Raw genomic sequence first — 22851 nt, forward strand, 5'->3', positions numbered from 1 at the left:
GTGAGAGTTAAATGAGGCTCATAAAGCTCTTGGTGAAGTGCCTGGCAATTAGTAAATTCCCTGTAAATCCATTTTTACCTAGACCCCCTTCTTGGATCTGGGGCCTCCCGGCTCCTGCTGTGGCAGATGGCCAGCATTCTGACTTTGCTGACCTGAGCTCTTCCTCTGGATCCATCTATTCTCCTCTTCTCCCTGCAAGGTTCCCTCAGGACAGGGTTCCAGGGGTTGATCTTTGATGGCAAGACCTGGCCTGCGGGGAGAGGGACTTTCTGATCATCCCTTGTTATAGTCCACTCTAGAAGCTTGGAGAAGCAACAGAGAAAGATTTTAGGGGAAAACCAGGTCTGGGCAGTGATTCAGGCCTGTTTTTTCAGGTATTAAAAAAGAGGTGGGGGGGCGCTTGCTGGCCACCTAGTGCTCTGCTTGTGAGTGTGTAGGCTGGCGTAGCCTTCCTAGAAGGCAGTTTGACTCCCGCATTTTAGGATTGAAAATGTGCCTATCCTTGCATTCCCAATTACACTTCTTAGAATTACTTGTGTCAAAACAATCAAGGATGCATACAAAGATTTAGGTATCGGATGCTTATCACAATACTGTTTAGGATGTTAAAAAAATTAAAACAACTCAAATGTCTAACCATAAGGAAACGTTAAGAATTAACTATGTTAATGCAACAATGGCACATGTAACCATTAAAAATAATGTAGATTATTTAACGGCAAAGGAGATGATTCACAAAATACTTTTTAGTGACAAAAGATTACAAAACAATTTATGGAATGTGATTCTATTTATATAAAAATAGCTACATAGAAATTCACGTCTAGGAAAAAAATTCAGTTAATACATGAAAGTGTTAATGATGATCTCTAGGAGGAGGAATTGTGGGTAATATTTTTTGTGTGTGCTTTGCTTTTTTTTCTGTTTTCCAGTTTTATAAAAATAATTATTAGTCATAAATTCACAATCAAATTTGCTTCCAAGGTGCCTTCCATGATTTATCCTCCACTCTCCCCCATACACTTTTTTCTTTTACATAAAAGGAAGATTTTGCTACACACAGTTCCAAACTCTGCTTTCTTTTTGTTGTTGCGGTTGTTCCATTTTCAGTGTATATTTGGAAGCTATATCAATACACAAAGAGCTTTGTCATTCTTTTTCGTGGCTGCATAATATCATAATATTCCATTGTATAGATGGACCGTAATTCATTTTAACAAGGCTCCTACTGATGAACATTTAGGTGGTTTCCTTTTTTTTTTTTTTTTGGTGATGTAAAAATGAGTGCCAAACTTCTAGTTATAAGATAAGTTATAAGATAGATTAGATAAATAAATAAGATGTAATGTACGGCCTGGTGACTATAGTTAACAATACTGTGTTGCATATTTGAAAGTTGGTAAGAGAGTAGATCTTAGTTCTCATCACACAAAAAAAGTTTGTAATTATGTGAGGTGGTGGATGTTAACTAAGCTTAGTGTGGTGATCATTTCACAATATATCCATTTATCAAATCATTATATTGTACACTTAAAACAAATACAATGTTATATGTCAATTATACATCAATTAAAAAAGAAGTTCTTATGGAGCATTTTGCACATAGGTGAGCTTGTTAGCAAGACACCGCCAGCCCAGGCTGACTCATTGTCCTCTTTGTTCAGGACCTCTCAGCAAGGTTGGTGGGTATCCAGTCCCAGAGGGCCCAGTTCCTCATCACCTTCAAGACCATGGAGGAAATCTGGAAGTTCTCCACCTACCTGCACTTAGGTACGACGCGGAGCAGGCAGGTGCGGGAGCAGCTGCTGCACAGTTCAGCCAATGCGTAGACTTGACATTGAGGAATTGGTCTGGCTCTGACAATTAAAAGAGGTGGGGCCTTAACATGGATGGTTAAAATTTGAAATATCACAAACTGCCTGGGACAAAATCTAAAGCAAATATTAACTATGACTCTACAATGCCATGTGCAGCACTTCTTTGTGTTCAAGGAGAGAACATTTATTAGATAATCAATCAAAACTTGCAAACAGTTATTGATCATCCACTAAATTCAAAGTACTGAGATAGATGTGAAGTTGATGCTTTGATAAAAAAAAAAGGAAACTGTCTTGAGTCAGATCAAAGGAACTGCTCAAAACAGTAAAGTTACTTTACTTTATCCCATGTTTTGGGAAAAGAGTCGAAGAAAGAGATGGGGGAATTATCTGCTAAAGGGGCCTCAGGTTGCAGGGTTTTTGAGAAGGTAGAGGAAGATACTGGGGCGCAGCCAGCACCAGTGTGGTGGGAAATGGTTCGCCTGCCCTCTCCCTGGAGAATAACTCACGGTGGGGAAATTACAGTTGCAAAGCAAAACCAAGCAAAGCAAGAGGAGGCGACTTGAATCGACGCATGTTTTACATCTCCCAGAAAATGCGGGGCACCATGCAGACTTGCACAGCAAGTGACTTTGTGTGAGGGTGGTGGGTCAAGATGGCTCTTGGCTAGAAGGTGTAACTTCTCTTCTAGTAGTCTTGGTGATTTTCTGCTCTCCACACCACGCATCTCCATTAGAGATCCTTCCTCACTATTTAAAGTGGGCCCTGTGGACCAGCAGCATCAGCATCATGTGAGGCTTGCTAGAAAAGTGGAATCCCAGGCCCCACCCAGACCGGTGAGCCAGGATGTGTATTTTAATAAGGTCCCCACGTGATCTGTGTGCACATTAAAGTGTGAGAAGCATAATTATGGAAGACACGCAAGGCCTAACAGAACAAGGGAGAGTCAGACTGGAAAGAGGGGTTTTTGCATCTTATGAAGGAGAGGAAGTCTCAAAAGAAGAAAAATTTTAATAAGAATAATTCACATTTATAGGCATGTTTAAAATACTATACATAACTATTAGACTTTTATAATTTGCATAGTTTTTGGTCTGGTTTTAACAAGGGAGAGCTTACTGGGCGTGGGTGAGGCCGAGGGTCAGAGTGGGGATTTTGAGTAAATTGTGACTCCTTTGTGGGTCTTGGAGAACCCCCAGCCACTGCATCACCAGGGGTCCAGGAAATTGAACCTGCAGTCAGGAGAATTTTAAAGGGGGACCAGGAACCCCCAGAGTCAACGTTGTAATCTTGGAGATTCCTCCATGGACATATTAGAAAAAGGTTATTTGGTTTGGTCATGTCATTATGCATTTACGGAGACTCATACCGTGCTGATATGGTAAATATCATTTAAAAATGACTTGTATTTCTCAAGAGATGCTGAGAAGAATCGTTCATTCTAGAAATTTTCCAGTTATCCTTCTTATGCTCTTCTAATTCCAGTTCACTGGGGTCAGGCTGGGAATTGAGGTCTGGGAGGGAGCTTGCTCACCCTCTTCTGTGCTCGGCTAATGGCAGAAATCATGTTGTTCAGGAATCTGGTTGGCTTGACTTCTTAGGCTATGTATCTGCATGTCTGGAGCATCTTCTCTTTGACCACAAGTACTGGCTCAACAGCAGATTGGTGGAGGATACAGAGATCCAAGTGTCAGTAGATGATAAACACCTGGAATCAATATACCTGGGACTCCTGATACAGGAAGGTGAGCATGGAGTAGAGGTGGGGATGCCGGTCTTATTATCAGACTCCCTGAAATAATTGGGATACAAAGGGAGGCAAAAACCATTAAAACATGAAAATATTCACGAATGAACTCACCTGTTATAAGATTACTGCAAACATCTCTCTTGGTTTAACATTGACATGACGTGAAAAGCTATGTTGGCCAGGCTTCCTGATGATCTGATGTTAGAACCACTTGGAGAGTTTTAGTAAGATGCTCATGCTAGGGTTCCACTCAGGCCAATCAAATCTCCAGAGGTAGGGGCCAAGGTTTTGGTATTTTTTGAAAGTTGTCTGGATAATTCTAACGGGAATCCAAGATTGAGAATCACTTTTATAAACATATGATGTAATTAGATTGTACCATAAAATTGCAAACCTTGAAAAACCTGCAGGGTTTCGTGAGATCCAGGAAAGTGATGCTGGGGAACTGCTCGAAGCACCCATCAACCTGTTTACAAAGAAGGGTCTGATCAGGGCCACAGGCAACCAGTTAACGACTGATGACGTTGCAGACACGTTGAAAGAGCCAGATTTGCATAGAGTATTTTGTAAAATGATTTTCCTTATGATTGCATTGCACAAATCGCATTTGAAGGAAAGAATTTCATACGTGTTACTATAAAATTTAGTTGGGGAAATTATGTTCACCCAAATCAATGTAATTTATTCTTTTTTGGTCCTAAGATAAAGCATGAGGTTGCAATTATAATTGAAGTTCTCTTAAATGTATTTTCATAAGATTTTGTTTCATTTTTTTTCAAGGTGAAGTCTCATTTAAACCACATTTTCATGAATTACTCAGAAATTTTGGTGCTTATTTTAAGTGAATTCCCTATCGATGGCTTTTTTCTCCTGCTACCGGTTTTCCTGGGATCAGAAAGAGCTCCTGTGGCGCCTCCCCATCAGCTGTGCTCTTTACTTCCGGGAAGGAAAGCGTTTGGGCTCTGGATAGAAATGTTATATTGGGTGATAATCGCTTTTTACTTCCTGCTACTCCTTGGAAGGGCTTTTCTCATTATCTACAGGCCACTTCTTCTGCAGAGCCATGTGCTCCGTGGCTCAGCCAGCTGAGAAGGAAGGGGAGTATTTGACACTTTACAAGAACGAGTTAATCTCAGTGAAGATAGCTGAAGGAGGATCCGAGTGGGAAGGCGTGTCCTTGGCGACCGGTCAGCGGGGCCTGGTGCCCGTGTCAGCCCTGGAACCCCTGCCACTCCCTTTCCACCAGTGAGTAGCCACCCACCTCCTAGGAGAGGGTCCCAGAGCAGACTGAGGTCTGCACAGAACAGCGTAGGCACGGTTGCAGATTTGGGCATCTGTGGTGCCAGGGAGGAAATGAAATCTGGGTGGCTTTTATCTTTTTTTGTTTTTTCAACACTCAGGTTCTCACAATTTGATGAAATTGGAGACAACTCTAAATTTCAGATGGACATTGTTCCTAGGAGGAAATATACTGCCTGGTCTCCACTGCACTGTTACTCAATGTAGTGACTGGGGACCATTTGTATCAGGCTCTCCTGGGGATTTTATTGCAAGTTCAGACCCCCTGGTCCTCCTCCGACTCTCTTGGAGTTGGATCCAGGAATCTGCATTTTATTCAAGCTCCCCTTAAACATAAGGGGATATTTTCCACACTAAAGTTTGAAAATCCTTTGCTGGAAGCTATTGTAAACTCAAACATACAAAGCAACCGTAACATTATCCCAGGCCGTGGACCCTGGGTGTGGTTCTGGCACAGAGTCTCACAGTGAGAATGGAAAGGGATCCTTTGCTAGTTATTTAACTGACAAACTAATCGCAGAGCCAGAAAACAGTCCGGGCCTGCTGACCTTGTCTCCTTTTCACAGTGCCCATTACAAAGTAAATTCTCAAGAAATGTCTGCCATCATTATAATAAGAGTGATATCAAGAATACTTATCATTATCACCATCATTGTTATTTTAATGGACTATTCGGCTCATCCTTCTAATCTTTTGAAATCAATTTTTGCAAACCCCTTGTTTCCATTGGCAGATGGTTCCTAAAGAATTATCCAGGAAGCTGCGGCCTTTCCAGGAAGAGGGATTGGACAGGCTCCTACCAGATCGGTATGGTTGAGTTGAAGACAGTATTGTTAGGGCGATAATATCACCCTGCCTCCTAATTTTGTCTTCAGGTTTGGAGTCAGTTGATGTGAATTCCCATCTCTGCTCTGCTACTGACTGGATCTGGGGAGGCCAGTTACTATCTATCCTCGTGGGCTTCCTTGCCTGTGAAATGAGAGGTTTCAGTTGGGGGCTGTAGATATGAGTGCTGTAGGCAGAAGGCACGGTGCATGAAGGCCTGGATGGAAGATGTTAGGGAATGGTGGAAACCATGGGGATTTAAAGATATGTGGGTGAAAAAAAAGCCAGATGTGGGCCAGATGTGGCCTGCAGGCTGCATGTTTTCAATCTCTACTCAAAACACTTTCTAATTTCCCTTAGAGTTTTGTGAAATTAATTTCAGATTTAAGAAGAGCAAGAATACCTGGCACATAGTGGGTACTCAGTAAATATTTGGTGAATAAATGAAAGAAATAAGTATATGCGTAAATACAAGCATACATTTTAGGTAATCTCTATTTGTGTATGTAGGTATGTGTATACACACATATATGTAAGTATATAAGTATCTATTAGATAATGAACTTTAATGTTCTATATGTATCTAGAATATACATTCCTTTCACCTTCATCCTTAGAGGCCCCCTACACCTAGCACAAAATGCAATTTTGTAAGTTCTCAGCCCAAATAACAGTTCGGAAAAAGGAAATAGAGGGAATTACGGAACCCAGACATCAGATCTAATCGATAATCGTAAACAAGATTTTTAGCTATCTGAGGAAGGAAGGCCTTGTAGTTAGGAACACAGGGCTGTAAAGTCCGTTCTGGGTTTAAATTCTGGCTCCACAACTTAAAATCAGTGTGACCTTGGCCAATTCACGTGCCCTCACTATGCTACAACTCCCTCACTGGTAAAATGACAGCATGAGACCAACTTCGTGTTGTCATGAGGACTAAACTAAACGATGTCTGTAATTCACTTAGTGTAGTTTTCTCACGCTGAACTTATTAGCCCAGAGAGCAGTGGGAATTGCTGATCTTGAAGATATAATCAATAGAAACGTGACCAAAAATGTCAGAAAAAAAAATCCAGTAGCTTTAGTAGAGGAGCTAATGCAAATATGGAAACTGAGGCATATAAAAGTCGTTATCTCAACCAGAACAGGATTCATGAAAAAGAAGCGTCAACCAGGAGTGGAGAGGCTTCACTTCTAGGCCAAGCTTTGTCACACATAAGCTCCTTGGACAAATCCTGTATCTCTCCGTGCCTCCACCTTCTAATCTATGAAAAGGGGATTCTGATAGTTGCCTTCTCTACCCTTTGGGGCTCCCAGGAAGACCTGAGGAAATGGATGTGAGTGTACTTTGTAAAGTGGACAGCACAACGCTCATAAATACGTCATGACTAGATCCTACCTAGGCAACTTATCAAGCTGGGCAGTGACCATGGTCAGAAGGGGAGTCTTCCAGATCCCTCTGGGTCATCAGCAGTTTTCTGTTCCCCAGTGATGTGAGGCTAACATTTATTGAGGGTTGACTGGTGCCAGGCATTGTGCACTTTCTCTCTTCCTGATATTTATAAGAGAGAGGTATTCTCATTATTCCCATTTTACAGCTGAGGAGACTGAGGGTCACAGTGGCAACAGGAGCTGGAAGGAAATGGAGAGATCCTCTGGTACAATGGTTCTCACCCTGGCCTGTGGATTTGTGCCAACCACAACAAAGTGCTTACTGAATGTCCTACTTTAGCAAAATGAAAAACCAATTCCCCTGTGTCAATCTTGCCAATTTGTTCTTTGAGGAGTCGGGTTGGGGAAATTTACTGGTCTTTGAAATTCCGAAGTCTGGGAACCCGTCATTTCATATTATGTTGGAAGCTCGTGAAAGGCTCAGCTGTTTCTGCCTTATTTAGTTGACCTCTGTGCTATTTCTCCACAGGCAGAGGGAAGTGTAAGGCCTGGAAGGAATATGAGAGGGAAGAAAACGATGAGCTGGATCTCCGCCAGGGAGAGAGCATCGAGATCATCGGCTTTGTCATCCCCGGGCTCCAGTGGTTCATTGGGAAGTCAACACGCTCAGGAGAAGTGGGCTTTGTCCCCACCAGGAACATAGATCCTGATTCTTTTTCCCCAGTGTGAGTATGACAGAGAGGTCCTCCCGGATGTCCTGGAGCGGGACCACCTCCCCAGTGGTCCTGCCCCGTTCTGAGCAGGTTTGCCGATGAGCTTCAGGGTTCCCTGGTGACACGGAGCCAGAGGAGCACATTCTGACAGCCGAGGAGGACAAAAGAGTGAGAGGGAGGGGAGGAGTGGTCAGTTTGGTTCATTTCAACAGATGGTCATTGAGGCCTCTCTCTGTGCCAGGACAGAAGCACAACCCAAGACAAAGGGCCTGCTGTCAGCATCCAGAGTGCGTTTTGGTCCTTGAGTTTGCCATTCACCCCATTAAACCGAGGGGCCCATCAGGGAGGGGCACACACAGAGCGCAGAGATCGCAGCTGAGTGGGTGGAACATCCCTCCCACGTAGGTCTGTCTGCTGAAAGCTTACTGTGTGGAGCCAGTGTTGGCCAGGAGGGTAGCGTGCGTCTTTTCCTCTCTTCTGCCTTGAGTCAGAAGAGCTGGTTCTGAGGAGCAGAGCCACCCACATGGCCAGTCGGCAGTGGTCTCCTCCGCAGGCCCTGTCATGGAGGGGTGGGGCTCCGGGAGTACCAACCAGTCTCTGTGGGTGGGCTTCCTGCACCAGCTCAGGAACAAAGGCAGCCTGGGCCCAGGAAGTATGAGAGGGAACGTAGAGGTGGCTGCTAATACCGAGACACTGTGGCCCTCCACATCAGGAAAGTGCGGCCCCAGGGATGGCTAAGGGTTGAATGCTCAGACTGGAATCCCTTCTCCTGTGAAAGAGGCCCTGAGATGAGTGGGCCACGGGCAGAACTCCCTCTAAAATCCCGCCCCCTTTATGGGAGAGGAGACGGAAGATCATATTCCCCACACAGAAAAGTGAGAACCCAAGTAACTCTACACAAGGAAGGTTGCTCACTGAGCCCCTGGAGGGGCATGGAGTGCTATGGGAGTTTATAAGGAGGAAAAGGGTATCGAGAACTTTCACGAAAAAGGCAACATTTGAGTTCAGCTTTGCACAATGTGAGATATTTCAACAAATGTAAAAGGGGAAAGGAGGTCACAGGGAGGAAAGTGAGGGGATGTTGAGGAAAGACTCATGTCGGTCAGGAGGCAGGTTACCAGGAGGGCACTGGTGTGGCCAAGCCTCAGTGGGGTCATGATGTGGAAGATGGCAATGCCGGTGCCAGGCGCCTGACCTCCACCTGGCAGAGAATGGGGAACCACTGGGTGTCTCTGAGCAAGGGAGAGAAATGATGTGACTGGAACCTCCCTCTGGGAAGCTAAGCCTGGCTGTGGGCGAGGCACCCGTGGGCAGGGGAGAGCGTGGAGGCAGGAGACCAGTGAGAAGCTGAGGCTGGCACGGAGGAAGGGGTGGGGGAATGGAGAGGAGAGGGCACTGCTGAGGAGCCAGCGACAGGAATTTAAAGACTCCCAGAGCTTTCCAAATACGGATACCTGTGTTCTGCCCCCAGAGGGTCTATCTCATTGGTGTGGTGGGGCCTGGGCAGGGATGGCTATGGAAGCTCCCAGGTGGGGCCAGTGTGCAGCCAAGATGAGGACCACTGCTCTGAACAGCCCCTCGTTTTACTGCCGGGGGAAGTGAGGACCCAGGAGGGAAGGGGCTGGGCTCAGGGCCTTGGGTCTGGAATCCCAGAATCCTGACGGTAAATCCAATGAGTGCTGTAACCGAGGTGCTGGAGAAAGGGGGAGAGAATAAGAGAACAGAATCCAGGGCTGGTGGGGCAGACCCTTGGAGGGTGCCTCCATCTACAGAGCGGAGGAAGGAGGAAGGTAGCAGAGGAGACAGAGGAGCTGGCTGAGAGAAAGGAACCAGCCACCGGGGAGGTGGAGGGATGCTAACACTGTTGCAGGCCTGGGAGATCAAAGCAGAGCGGACTGGGGAAAGGTCTTTGGGACTGGCCATTGGGAGGTCACTGGGGGGCAGTGTAGCTTAATGGTTTACAGAGTCCCAGAGCCAGACTGCCCGAAAGGCATTTGGGGGCCACGTGAGAACATCATGTGTCTCCATTAGCTCACCAGCTGTGTGACTTCGGACATGTTAATTTGTCTCTCTATGCCTCAGTTTTCTCATCTGTCAAATGCGTATAATATTAGTACCTGGCTAGTAGGATGGTCATGAGTTTAAATGAGCTAATACATGTTAAGCACTTAGGACGGTGCCTGGCACAGTGTGTGTGTGCGATCAATATGCATTAACTCTTACTATTGCTGTTATTGTTGTGGGTGGTAATCTTTGAGAGGCAGTTTTAATAGGATATTGGGGCCAGGTGTCTGATTTCATAAATTATGTTTGAACTTCTGCACCTCAGACTTTGCCCCAAATGACAATAACTCAGGACCACTACGTCAATTTGATCAGCACATTTTAGCTGGCTCAGTTGCAGGGGAGACACTCTTACCCTGAAGAACATCATCTCCTGTATTGCAGTGGCAGCATGAGACCTTCTCCTTATTTCCACAGGGTCCTCTGTTGGCCCACCCCTGGTTGCCTGTGGGACCCATGCACCAGAGATTGCACATTCATTAGGGAAGGAAAAAGTGAGCCAGGAGACTAGGCATGGTAGAAGAAGGAGAGGACAGGAGAATTGGCTCATTGAACAGCCCCCAAAGCACTCTCTATTTACAGACATCCCCGAAACACAGCAATCAGAGGAGAACGCCACGAGCAGTAGCCAGGTGCGGAGTCCTGGGAATCATCCCTGTGTGCTATGTGGGAGTTGACCACTAGGTGTCACTCTTAGACCATGTTGATTTGGTATCAGGTTCCTGAAAAAGGTTGAGCCTTTGCTGGTCTCCAACCTCTTCCCACAGGGTCCCTCTCTGTGCTGGTATATTACTCCCAAAGTGTATTCATTCATTCATTCATTCATTCATCCATCCATCCATCCATTCATGCATCCATCATCTATCCATCCGTCTATTCATCCGCCTATTTAATCAAATCAGCTGTATATTGAGAGTGAAATTTCTCAGAAGCCGGTTTCTGAGTCAGATTTAGTCTGTGCCTGACACAGGGGAAAGAGATCCTGCTTTTCAACAGGAGCAGATTTGCGAGTTTCCTTTTTTCAGCAGATTTCAATGCCAGCTACCTAGTTTCATAGTAACAGCAGCTGGAAAACCAGTTCTTCAAACTTGGGGCAGGGAATCTGTCTGAATAGACATAGTGTTTGCATTTGGCCAGAGTGACTCTGGGGATTTCAGAGCTTTTGAGGGTGACAGAACACCACACCCTTCCTTTTTTTAAATGTTTTGTGTTTTTTAAAAAAATATTTGATGTGTGTGTGTTTGTGTATGTGTGTGTGTTTTACAGGAAAAAAGTCTTTAGATATAACTGAAGGTGCCTTTTACTCTTTCCTACTTTCACCCTCTGATCCTGATTCCCACCGGGGAGGCAAACTCTACTTGAAGTTGACGTGTTTCTTTCCAGTCCTCTTTCTGATACATTTTAAAAACAGATACTTGTTCAGAAACAAAAAATACTATGGTTTTGTGTATTTAAAAAAATATATAGATTTTTACTGCAACTGGCCTTTTTCTTCAGTTGACATAAATTTAGGATTTATTCACATTGTAATAGACACAGTTCATTTTAATAAAGTGTTACTTAAAGGAAATTTATATATTTAAGTGCCTAAATTAAAAAATAAGCAAGATTGAAAAATTAATGCACTCAAACAAGAAAAAAAGAACATAGGAAAAAAGTGCTAGTATTTTATAGTATTAAACATTTAAAAAATTTCTATGTTCCTCAGATCCCTTCTTTTCTTCTTCATATTGTTTATCTGTGTCTTCTTCGTAATTTCATTTCTTGTGGCATCTATTTCTGCTGATGAGAAGTTTGCTGTTAGTCTCATAGCTATTTCTGGGTAGGTAGGCAGCTTTGTCTGTTTAGGTTTTTGTTAATGATGTTTTGCAACTGGACCACGATACATCTAGATGTGATATGTTCTATTACATGTTTATAGCAAGCTGTCCACCTCCTTCTCCATAATGTATATCTTTTAGGAGTTATTTCGGTGGAGATCTGTGAGTTGCACATACTCTTAGTCTTTGGTCCTCGTTTGTCTCAAATATACTTAAAATATACTCGTGAATGATGATTTAGCTAAGTGTAGAATAACATCTTCAAAGTGTGGAGGGAAAAATAACTATTAATATAAAATCTCAAATCCATTTTACCAGGGTTTTGTCCATTTTATTAGGCTTTTGAGAGAACCAATTTTTTTTTGTTGGCCATTTTATTCTTTGTTTTCTATTTCACTAATTTCATACTTACCTTTATTATTTTCTTCTACTTTCTTTGTTTTTATTTCATTAATTTACATTCTTTTCCTGTGTAATTCTTTCATCCTATAAGTTGAACAGTTAAGTGATAGATAATTGAACCCAGAAAGAAGGATTAGGAGAAATAGAAAACCTGAAAAGAACTATAACCTTAAAGAAATGGAAATCATGTTAAAAATGATCTTATTTTTATTTATTTTGCTCAGGACTTGGTGTACTTCTTCAATTTGAAGACATGTTTTTCTTCAATTCTGGAAAATTCTCATTCTCCCTTTGAATATTGCCTTTCTGTCATTCTTTTTAATCTCTCTTCTGGAATTACTATTAGAGGTATGTTGGACTTTGTCATTCTATCCTCAATCTTGCTTAATCAGTTCTTTTCTATTTTTCATCTTTTTGTCATTCGAGGCTACATTCTGGGTGATTTCCTCAGAACGATCTTCAGTTTCACTAATTCTCTCCTCTGCAGTGACTAAATCTGCTGTTTAACTCACTCGTGTAGTCCTAAATGTCCATGCTTTTATTTTAATTTCTAGAATTTGTATTTTGCTATTTTTCACATATGCTTGTTTCTGCTCACAACGTTCCACATATTCATGCAGCTTCTATTCATTCTCTTTATTTCATCATTTTAAACATGCTTCTAATTAAATTAATCTTCAGATTATTGTTATTTCTGGCTTTTGTAGTGTTAATTTACCTATTTGTGCATCTGCTGGCTCTCTTTGTTTGTAGTTCATTTTCTTGTGTGGTTTGTATTTTTTGTTATGTGAACGAATTTTCAACATTTTAAAAGACGGTCTTTACCTGACTCTTAGACTGAGGGAATCATCCCAACAGAGCAGTTTTGGCATTTTCTTCCCCTGGAAACTTAGGAACTCAAGGGTCCAGGGCTGGTTTTGTAATGTTAAGTTCTCTGGTTGTGGTACCTGCACCATGCAGTGTAAATTCAGCTCCCACACCTTCTAATGGTGTAAGCCCAGGTGTTTGATTTTTTCCAGGGTCTCAGACAGATGGAAAGTGTTTTCTTGGCAGGCGAGTTTTCCAGTTCCCTCTTTGCGGAAGTTGCAGCCCTTCCAGACTTCAGGCTATAGGGAACTCAAAGCTTGTAGGGAGCTCTGTTCATCTCCCCTGCTTCACACAGGTCCAAAGTCACATTTCCTGTTCCTGGGTGGAATTACAAGGTGAGCCCCAGCTCTCGGGGCTAATCTCCCAGGTGAGAACCCCCAGGGTCTCTGGGCCATCTACCCTTGCTTACCAACTTGCCTTTGGTTTTTCCTCCTGTTTCTGGCTCCCAGGAATTTTCCTTTCTTTCTTTAAAGTTAAAGTAGGTATTACAATATTTATCTTTGTCACATTTTATCCATGAGTTATACGTGTCTATTGGGAGAGTAGCCCTGTGTGGAGCGCTTCAGCCTGCCGTATTTCCAGAAGCCCTCCATACTCATTTAACCCCATTTCCATGCTAGGAAAGCCCTAATGTAATTTGTAATGTAACTTCTTGGACTCTCTCTAAACACCTGGGACTCAGGACGTTAGCAGATCAGCTGTGAGGTAACAGACAGTGGCAGAAGACCTCAGCTTTGGTCTCAGCTCCCCTACTTTCCAGCTGAGTCATTCTGAGCATGTCACTGAATCTTTCTGAGTCTTCATCTACAAATATGGATAAAAGTACTTACATTGTAGGGTTGTTAGGAAGAGTAAATGAAATAGTAAGTTCAGAAATGCTTTGCCAAATTTAAGAGTTCTACAGAGATTTGGGATCATATAATTCTTTTTATCTCAAATGAGTTTCATTGTAGATTTCAATTACATGGTCTTTTGAGGATGGGCACTCTCATGGTGCTGGGAAGAGTCTGGGGTTCAGGCCAGGGAGATGGGGGATGAGTAAGTCTTATGGAAAGAGCCCTGGGCCAGATATCAGGGCATAGCTTTAGCGGCAGATCTGCCACGAATTAGTGGTGTGACCTTGGGCAGTTCGTATTAACTGCTGGCTTTCTCATCACTGGATTTCAAACTGCATTATCTAAGGATGGGAACAAAGTGTACATGGCAGACTCTGGCACCCCCATTCCAGCTCCCCTCCCCCTCCAGCTCTGCTTTAAGTAGAGAAGCTCTTCTTCTATCCTGCTCTGCTGCTTCCTAACCACCAACTTCAACAGTTTTCTGTGCCTCAGTTCTGTGCCTCTGTAAGAAGGGGGTAAGAATAGTACCTGCCTCTTAGGGCAATTGTGTCTATTAAATGAGATGATAAGTTCATAATAAGCCCCCAAAAGTATTAGCTGTTATTAACTCTTGGGCTTCGAAGCTATCTTTATTTTAAAAATGGATTCTGAGTGAAAAAAAGATCTTTATTTAGAACTGAAAGAGATCTTAAATATGGTTCAGATAGATACTGGATTGAATACTTTCTGAGGCATTTCTAGTTTTTGGATTTTTTGGTCCTGTGACAAATCTCTAATAAGAAAATTAGTTTTAGGGGGCCAGCCCCGTGGCCGAGTGGTTAAGTTTGCGCACTCCGCTGCAGCGGCCCAGGGTTTTGCTGGTTCAGATCCTGGGCGCGGACATGCCACCGCTCGTCAGGCCAGTTGAGGCGGCATCCCACATGCCACAACTAGAAGGACCTGCAACTAAGATATATAACTATGTACCAGGGGGACCTGGGGAGATAAAGCAGGAAAAAAAAAAAAAGAAAATTAGTTTTAACAATTAGTTTACACAATAGAGTGAGTATAAGGGTCTCTATTGGGGCCGGCCCAGTGGCGCAGTGGTTAAGTTCGCATGTTCCGCTCCTTGGCGGCCCGGGGTTCACTGGTTTGGATCCTGGATGCAGACATGGCACCGCTTGGCAAAAGCCATGCTGTGGTAGGCGTCCCACATATAAAGTAGAGGAAGATGGGCATGGATGTTAGCTCAGGGCCAGTCTTCCTCAGCAAAAAGAGGAGGATTGGCAGCAGTTAGCTCAGGGCTAATCTTCCTCAAAAAAAAAAAAAAAAGTCTCCATTATTTGTAACCATTTCTTCCAGCCCCCTGGCCTTCCTTCTACCTACTTCCCATCCCTTAGCATTCTATTCCTTCCTTACTGCTACATGATACTGTGGTTCTGTGTCATGGAATCCAGTGTCAACATTAGGAAAGGCTCCTTCTGACCATGGTCACACTTTCTTCATCATTGCTCTGGACCATGGTACTTCTCTTTAATGTTTCCTTGAAATAACCTGACAAAGAAACTTCTTTTAATGGTCCCTTTCCAACCCTTACATTTAGGACAGCCAATTTCTACTTCTTTCAATAAAAATGGGCACCACATGGTCTCAAAGAAAGGGTAGGAGTCAAGAGAAGGGGCTTTGTTTTTTGTAGGAGATAGAGTTTTAACTGGAGAAGTGCTTTCCTCCTCCTTTGACCTGTTCAGCGTAGCTCGGATCTCCATGGGTGCGGGACTAGCAGCTCTTCTCCTTGGCAGTATAAATAAGTACATTACACAGCAGGGAGATGAGGAGTCTGACTTCAGCTATGGCAAATGGGTTGATGGCTTCTCTGTGTCCTTCACTACATTCTAGGGTGGAGAGAGAAGGGGTCATGTCTGGAACCTTGCACTGATCTGTGTCCATGTCTTTTGCTTCAATGCAGGAGCAAGAACTCTGCCTTTTTCAGTGACGAGGAAAGATGGTCTCTGTGGGTCCTGGGAAGTGACAGGAAAGCTGAGTGTGCCAACTTCCTCCGCACGCTTGCTCATACTGACATCACGTCTGTCTACCGGCTTAGTGAGTGTTCACTCCTCAGACCCCTTTGAAAGCCCAGGCCCCTCAAAATTAAGAAGCCCTTCCCAACCAGGAATAGAATATCTCTAAATTCTAATCCCACCTGTGAATTTGGGGCTATGACCACTATTCTATTGATGACCTGATCGTATTTGATTAGCAGCACTTTCACTTTAGATTCCAGACAATTCTGGGATTGTGTGGGACACGTTGCCCAGAAACAATGTGATGTGATTAAACCAACTCAGCTTAGCATAGAAGATCAGCCATAGTGAGCTATCCATTCTAATCTTGGAGAAGAAAAACTTCCTGAGTTGTGGCTGAGGTCCCTTCTTCTATGACTGAAGTATATCTAGGTCCCTGATGATAAAGGGGTGGCCTAGAATGTTACAGCGAGAAGGACTGTAAGAGATGATTTCTCCTCTCATTTTACAATTGGGAAACTGAGGCCCAAGTGAATTAGTCCCTGAGCCAGGATAAGAACTGCTCTCCCCCATTTTCTACTCAGGACAATCCATACTTCCCCACACTGCCCCTGATGCAAAATGACATTGGACTGCTGGGTGTGCTAGCCTTGGGTGGGTGAGGGGCTTCAGTGCCTAGCACAGTTTTCAGCAGTGTCTGCACGATTGATTGAGTAAATGAATGACACTCCTTTCCCTTACTTTGGGAAGGGCCCACAGCTCTGTGTCGGGAAGTACATTCACCCATTGACAGTGGTTTGAGGAGGGATTCTTGTTTCTCCCACCTCTTCAGTGATGGCGATCTTGTGTCCACTCCTGTGTGGCCAGATTAGATGGGGCATATTTCATGAGCACAGCCAGAGATTCTGCAGAAGGGGTCCTTAGGCCGACTCCAGGGAACGGAGGTGGGAGCTGCTGTCTTTCTCTGTGTGCAAGGAGCATTTGTGACGAGCACCTACCCCAGGCCTCAGTACCAGCCTGGGTAGAGCTCTCTTGCCACAAGCAGATCACACCGCCCCACTAGGCTGAGCCAGGAAGCTGAAGCTACAGATTCTACCTGGTAGGCAAGAGCTGAGGTCTGAAAATGAAGGACAACTTGGGATGCGCCTTGAAGGCAGAACGATGGCACACTTGGATTTCAAGAATCTGCCAACTATTGATCCAATGGTTGGGAGAGATCCAGGAACAGGTCCCATGTGGCCTGTTGCTTCTTATCTAAAGACCAGCAGTGCAACTCTGCTGGGTGCTGGGCTGTGTCTTACATTTGTGCAGTCTGCCCCTAGAACCAAGGCAACCAGCAAAGGGTGCATCTTCTCTGTGAATTCTCTCTCCCCAGAGGCCTAAGCCCTGGGGTGTGCCTCTCCGCAATTCTTCGTCCCAGAGGGAGCATCTTTTTGTAACTGAGGCACCATTTGTGCTGTTGGTGGCCCTGGCCTGGGGAGAAATGGCTGCGGTAAGACTAGCACATGTCCTCAACGTCAGTGAGGGCTGGGTGTGTGAATAGCTCTCCAGAGCCCAGCGCTCTAGCTTTCCTGTGTTTGGCTGCAGGGCCTTCTACCGTTTGGGGTGTGGATATCAAGGGTCTGCAGTGACACAGAAGAAGTTTTCCCCAGAGAATAGCAGGCAGAGACTTGACTTGGTGAGGGGCCTGCTGTCCTCCAAGTTCACTGGAGAGCCCGGGGTTGGGGCACAGGCAGCTGTTGCTTCTCGGCCAGGGAGAGGTGGAATCTTCTCTCTAGCAGCCCCTGTCCCGTGGAGTGTGAATCTGGCCTTCACCTCCACAGCTCCACTGTGCCTGCTTTAACCAACAGCATTCACTTCTTTGCTGTGGAAACCAAGGTGTCTTCTTCATTCTTACTTCGTCTTGTTTCACTTTTGTGACGTTAGGGGGCTGCACCATATGACACCTTGACCTCTGTGTCTCCCTTTTTCTCTCTGTACCTTTTCAGCCTTCTTCACTGGCTCCCATCTGCCAGCAAATGCTGATGTGCCTTTGGCTCATTCACAAATTGCCTCTCCCCCCTCCTCTCCCACCTACTTTGCTTTTTCTTCCAAATGCTTCTCCTGGGACTTTTACCCACTCTTTGTGTGTGACCTGCACTGGGTCACAAATCTATATTTGCAAGTCTAAACTTTTCTTTTTGGATATAGATCTATTTTATTCTCTGCCTTGAGCTCTTCTGAGTACCGCAAACTCAAAATGCCTAAAACTGGGCTCAAGGCTGCCCCTTCTTTCACCTCGTCCCACTAAGTTACTTCAGGAATCAAAACTAGGACCCTCAGATCCATCTTCTCTTTCTTTCTTCATTATTCACATTTGGTCATCTCATCCTGTCAAATTTACAAAGCACATTGTATACGGTCAATCAATGTCTGATGAGTGGATGGATGATGAATGAATGGGAGAAAGAAGAAGGGAAGAGGTGGTACTCACGGAAATGGGAGGCAATGCCATATGCCACAAAGTGTGCTGCACTTGGCGTTCTGTTCCCAGCTCTGTTGTAAACTCACTGAGAGATACGGGCTTTCAGATTCCATCTTCTCCCCATACCTACAGCTCTCGGCATAGAGCTTGTGTTTCCAGCTTTTCTTCTCTGACTCTGGGTCTCATTTATACCTCAGTTTCCAACTGTAAAGTGAATGTGTTAAAAAGTTGATCTTCAGGTCCCCACAGCTCTGAGATGATGATGAAGGGGAGACTTCTGTCCAGTTCCTTAAAGATGGCTGATGGTCTAAAACTTGAACACAAAATCTCTTAAGAGGCCACTAGTCTGGGCTACACCTGCAGGTGTAGGCATGGTGGCCCATTATGACCTAACATCAGATCTGTCCTCCATCTCTATCCAGGTGGGTTTGAATCCATCCAGAATCTTCCAAATGATCTGAGCGGTGAGTAGAGATCATGCTGAACCTGACCTCCAGTCCTTCAGGACAGCATCCTGTCCTCTTGCCAAGAGCTGGCCACCGTAGTTATAGGTGCTTAGGGTTGCTCAACTCTGCCTGTCCCTTACAGCATCCCAGCCCGAAGGCTTCAAGGAGGCCCGGCCTGGTGGAGCCTGGGAGGAGCACCAGGCTGTGGGCTCCAGACAATCCAGCAGCTCTGAGGACTCCAGCCTGGAGGAGGAGCTCCTTTCAGCCGCCTCAGACAACTATCACCTGCTGGAGACTGATGACCTTGATGACCCGGAACTTCTCATGGACCTAAACACTGGTCAAGAGGAGGAGGAGGCTGAGAACTTTGCCCCCATCTTGGCTTTTCTGGATCACAAGGGTTATGCTGACCATTTTAAGAGCCTCTACGATTTCTCCTTCTCTTTCCTCACATCTTCTTTCTACAGCTTCTCTGAGGAGGATGAGCTTGTGGCCTACCTGGAGGTCTCGAGGAAGTGGGCCAAGAGGAACCACATGACCTGGGCCCACGCCCGTCTCTGCTTCCTCTTGGGCCGGCTGAGCGTCAGGAAGGTCAAACTCTCTCAGGCCAGGGTGTACTTTGAGGAGGCCATCCACATTCTCAATGGGGCATTTGAGGACCTATCCTTGGTGGCTGCTCTGTACATCAATTTGGCTGCCATCTACCTGAGGCAGAGGCTGAGGCATAAAGGCTCGGCCCTGCTGGAAAAGGCAGCTGCCCTCTTGGCTTGCCTTCCTGACCGTGAGTCTAGTGCCAAGAACGAGCTTGAGGTGGTGGCCTATGTGCTGCGCCGGGGCATTGCGGTGGGCAGCTGCTCCCTGGAGGCCAGGGCCTGCTTCCTGGCCATCCGATTGCTCCTAAGCCTCAGCCAGCATGAGGAGGTCTTGCCCTTCGCCGAGCGCCTGCAGCTTCTCTCTGGACACCCTCCTGCCTCGGATGCTGTGGCCACCATCTTGACTTTTCTGTATGATAAGAAATATCTTCCACACCTTGCAGTGGCCTCTGTCCGGCAATGTGGTGCCCAGAATGCCCAAGGGATGTCCCTTCCCATTTGGCAGGTCCACCTGGTTCTCCAGAACAGCACCAAGCTCCTTGGTATTCCCTCCTCAAGCTGGGGTGAAGTTTCCACCCTGGCGTGCCCGACACTCAGGCAGGCGCTGGCTGCCTGTGAGGAGCAGGCAGATCGGAGCACCCAGAGGGCCCTGTGTCTCATCCTGTCCAAAGTGTACCTCCAACACAGGTCTCCTGATGGTGCCATCCACTACCTGAGCCAAGCCTTGGTGCTAGGGCAGCTGCTGAGTGAGCAGGAGGCCTTCGAGTCTTCCCTCTGCCTGGCCTGGGCCTATCTCTTAGCCAGCCAGGCGAAGAAGGCTTTGGACATCCTTGAGCCACTCTTATACTCCATGCAGGAGACAGAGAGTGTTACCCAAAAGGGGGTGGTCCATAACCTCCTGGGACTTGCACTTCAAGGTGAAGGCCGGGTGAACAGGGCGGCCAAGAGCTATTTCCGGGCCTTGAACAGAGCCCGGGAGACGGGGGATGTGCGTAACCAGGCGGTGACTTTGGCTAATCTTGGCCACCTGACTCTCAAGTCCCGGGCTCAGTGGCCGGCCAGAGACTATCTCCTGCAGGCAGTCCGACTCTATTCTGAACTCCAGGCCAGCATGGAGACAGACATGGAATTAGTACAGGTGCTTCTCTGGCTGGCCCAAGTCCTGGTGTATGGACACCAGCTGACCAGTGGCCGCCTCTGTTATGAAACGGCGCTGCTGTTTGGCTTAAGCCATCGACACCTAAAGAGTGAGTATGGCTGGGGCTGCTGGGAAGCTTTCGAGAAAAGCGTTAGAGCGCATTTTCGCTTTGTCCTAGCTCAAGTCATCTCATTCATGTCCCTGCTTTATGTTCAGGTCAGCTTCAGGTCACCAAATCCCTCTGCCATTTCTACAGCTCTGTGTCCCCAAACCCTGAGGCATGCATCACCTACCACGAGCACTGGCTGACCCTGGCTCAGCAACTCAGGGACCGGGAGATGGAGGGGAGGCTGCTGGAGTCCCTTGGGCAGCTCTATCGGAACCTGAACACAGCCAGGTGAGTCCAGACTGAGGGACAGTCTTAGACACATTTTTTTCGTCCTTAAGGAGAAACAGTATTCTTTCCCCTAGGAAGACAAGTTCAAATGCACGTGGTATGTTTATGGCTTCGTGGAAAAGAGGGTGAACGCTGCAGCCACCACACAGTGCAAACTCAGTGCCATCCATAACTTACTAGCTGTGTGACTTTGGGCAAGTTATTTAATTTCTCCCTGCCTCAGCTCTCTCATTGGTTAACGCATGGAACCCTTGGAACAGTGCCTGATACATAGCAAGGACTCAGTTGTGTTGACTTTGTTACAATTACTCATGTGTTTCTGTAATAACCCATCAGGTGACCTGGCTGAGGGTGCATAATTCAGAGAGGTGGCAGTTACACGGAAGTCTGTGGGACCCTCAGGAGGCCTTCGTTACCTGAGGACAATTGGCATTAGAGAGAGGACAATAAGTAAATAAATCCACTGAAAGCAGGGGTGTAAAATTTCATGGTAAAAAAAGTTTGTTTGAGACCTTACCTTTAAAATGAAACTGGAACTTATGAAACTAAGTTTATTTTCACCTTGTAGTTAAGAAACTTCGGTTATATTTGCAGCTATGCACTGTCTTAGAATAAACAAACAGTAAAAGAAGTGTTGACTTTTTAGCTTCATTGTGTTGATAAAATTGTATAATGGCATAATGAAACATCCTGTGTTTTGTGACTGGAGTTTTAGTGCTGTCTTAGAAAGGCCCATTTTTGCAAAAATATACCAAAACGTCACTGTTTTCCCCAAAGGCTTCTTTTAACTCTTTGATATTTAAATCCTCCTCCTGCTGATTTTCTCTCCTCCATCTCTTCATCGGTCTAATCTGCCTGACCCTTGATTGCCAGTGGCCTGGCCTGCGGTTCTGCTCTCTAACAAGCCTCTAATTGATTCTGTTAAATTCTGCATAGTTTGCAAGATATTCAATTTCATTTTACAACAGATTAGCATTGTAGCATTGCATTCATAATTTCAAATGAATTCTGAAATAGAGCAGGGGTAGTTGCTAGTGTTGAGCAGAGAGAGGTGGTTGAGGAGAAGCTAATTAAATGACAGTTTTTGCTTTTCTAGGCAGCAAGGTAACCTTGGGCACCTGGACAATCAGATCTGGAATAATCAGATAGCGAATTCTCTCTCTCTCTCTCTCTGTCTCCCTTTCCCTCCCCCGTCCCTTTCTTACAAGAATCTAGTGTCCTCCAAACCTCCCACTGTCTTTGCCTTCAGTCCCAGGCAAGGAGTTTTGGGCCCTTGCAGCATGTGAGGGTCGGGAGTCCTGGCGCCAGCCCCGCCGTGCTTCCATTCCAGGACCTCCTAGGAGTTTGGATGGTTCTGGAGCAGATCCAGGAAGCGGGCTTCAGTTAACCTTAGAGATGAGACAGTCGTCTGTTCATGGTCAGACATTGGCGGCGTGGGCTTTGGGAAGGTTGGATTTTAAGGGACTGGAGCAAGGGTGGCAGATACGTGTCAGGCTTATTGCCACGTCTCCCTGTGTGCAAGTTCAGTCTCAGATTAATCACTACTCCCAGCCGTCGCCTACCCCACAGCTGTCCTTTGCTCACTAGCCTCCCTCCCATCTCTGTTGTTAAAAACCACTGAAATCCTAAGGGGGAAGCCAGAGAGAAAATCCTGGTCATTGTCAACACAGACTGCGGAGGCCTTACTTAAGCCAGTGTGAAGTGTCACTCTACTTCCTAGGTGATGGGGGAGATAGAGAGGAGGTAAGGAGTGGGGCTGCAGCTGGTCCATGAAGTGATGGAGGAAGTCGGAAGCTGCAGAGCTGGGAGAGGAGCAGCAAAAACAGGATTTGCAGTCAAGAAACCTGATCCTGCCATGAGCTGATAACGTGTCCTTCAATAAGTCATTTCTTCTCTTGGTTGCCCCATTTATAAAGTTAAATTGAATGAGGTGCCTTCCAGTTCTAAAACGTTGAGTCTAGGGCCAGCCAGCTATGCTATTCTAACACTGGCAATAGCCCTATTAGCACCAGAATTCCTGCATCTTGAATT

At 45.5% G+C, this 22851-nt stretch overlaps 1 protein-coding gene across 5 annotated transcripts in view; it reads left to right on the top strand.

The window, feature by feature from the left end:
- SH3TC2 (SH3 domain and tetratricopeptide repeats 2) overlaps positions 1 to 22851 on the top strand; it is a 70684-nt gene that overhangs the window by 23857 nt on the left and 23976 nt on the right. For all 5 annotated transcript variants that reach the window (XM_014852586.3, XM_014852585.3, XM_044777860.2 and 2 more), the window contains exons 4-12: positions 1665 to 1770; positions 3419 to 3562; positions 4611 to 4812; positions 5600 to 5673; positions 7610 to 7805; positions 15728 to 15861; positions 18669 to 18710; positions 18835 to 20532; positions 20640 to 20820. In XM_014852586.3, coding sequence (XP_014708072.3) covers positions 1665 to 1770; positions 3419 to 3562; positions 4611 to 4812; positions 5600 to 5673; positions 7610 to 7805; positions 15728 to 15861; positions 18669 to 18710; positions 18835 to 20532; positions 20640 to 20820 — 2777 coding nt within the window. The remainder of the gene's footprint in view (positions 1 to 1664; positions 1771 to 3418; positions 3563 to 4610; positions 4813 to 5599; positions 5674 to 7609; positions 7806 to 15727; positions 15862 to 18668; positions 18711 to 18834; positions 20533 to 20639; positions 20821 to 22851) is intronic.

This window comes from Equus asinus, chromosome 9, assembly GCF_041296235.1.
Source record: "Equus asinus isolate D_3611 breed Donkey chromosome 9, EquAss-T2T_v2, whole genome shotgun sequence".
Classification (NCBI taxonomy): domain Eukaryota; kingdom Metazoa; phylum Chordata; class Mammalia; order Perissodactyla; family Equidae; genus Equus; species Equus asinus.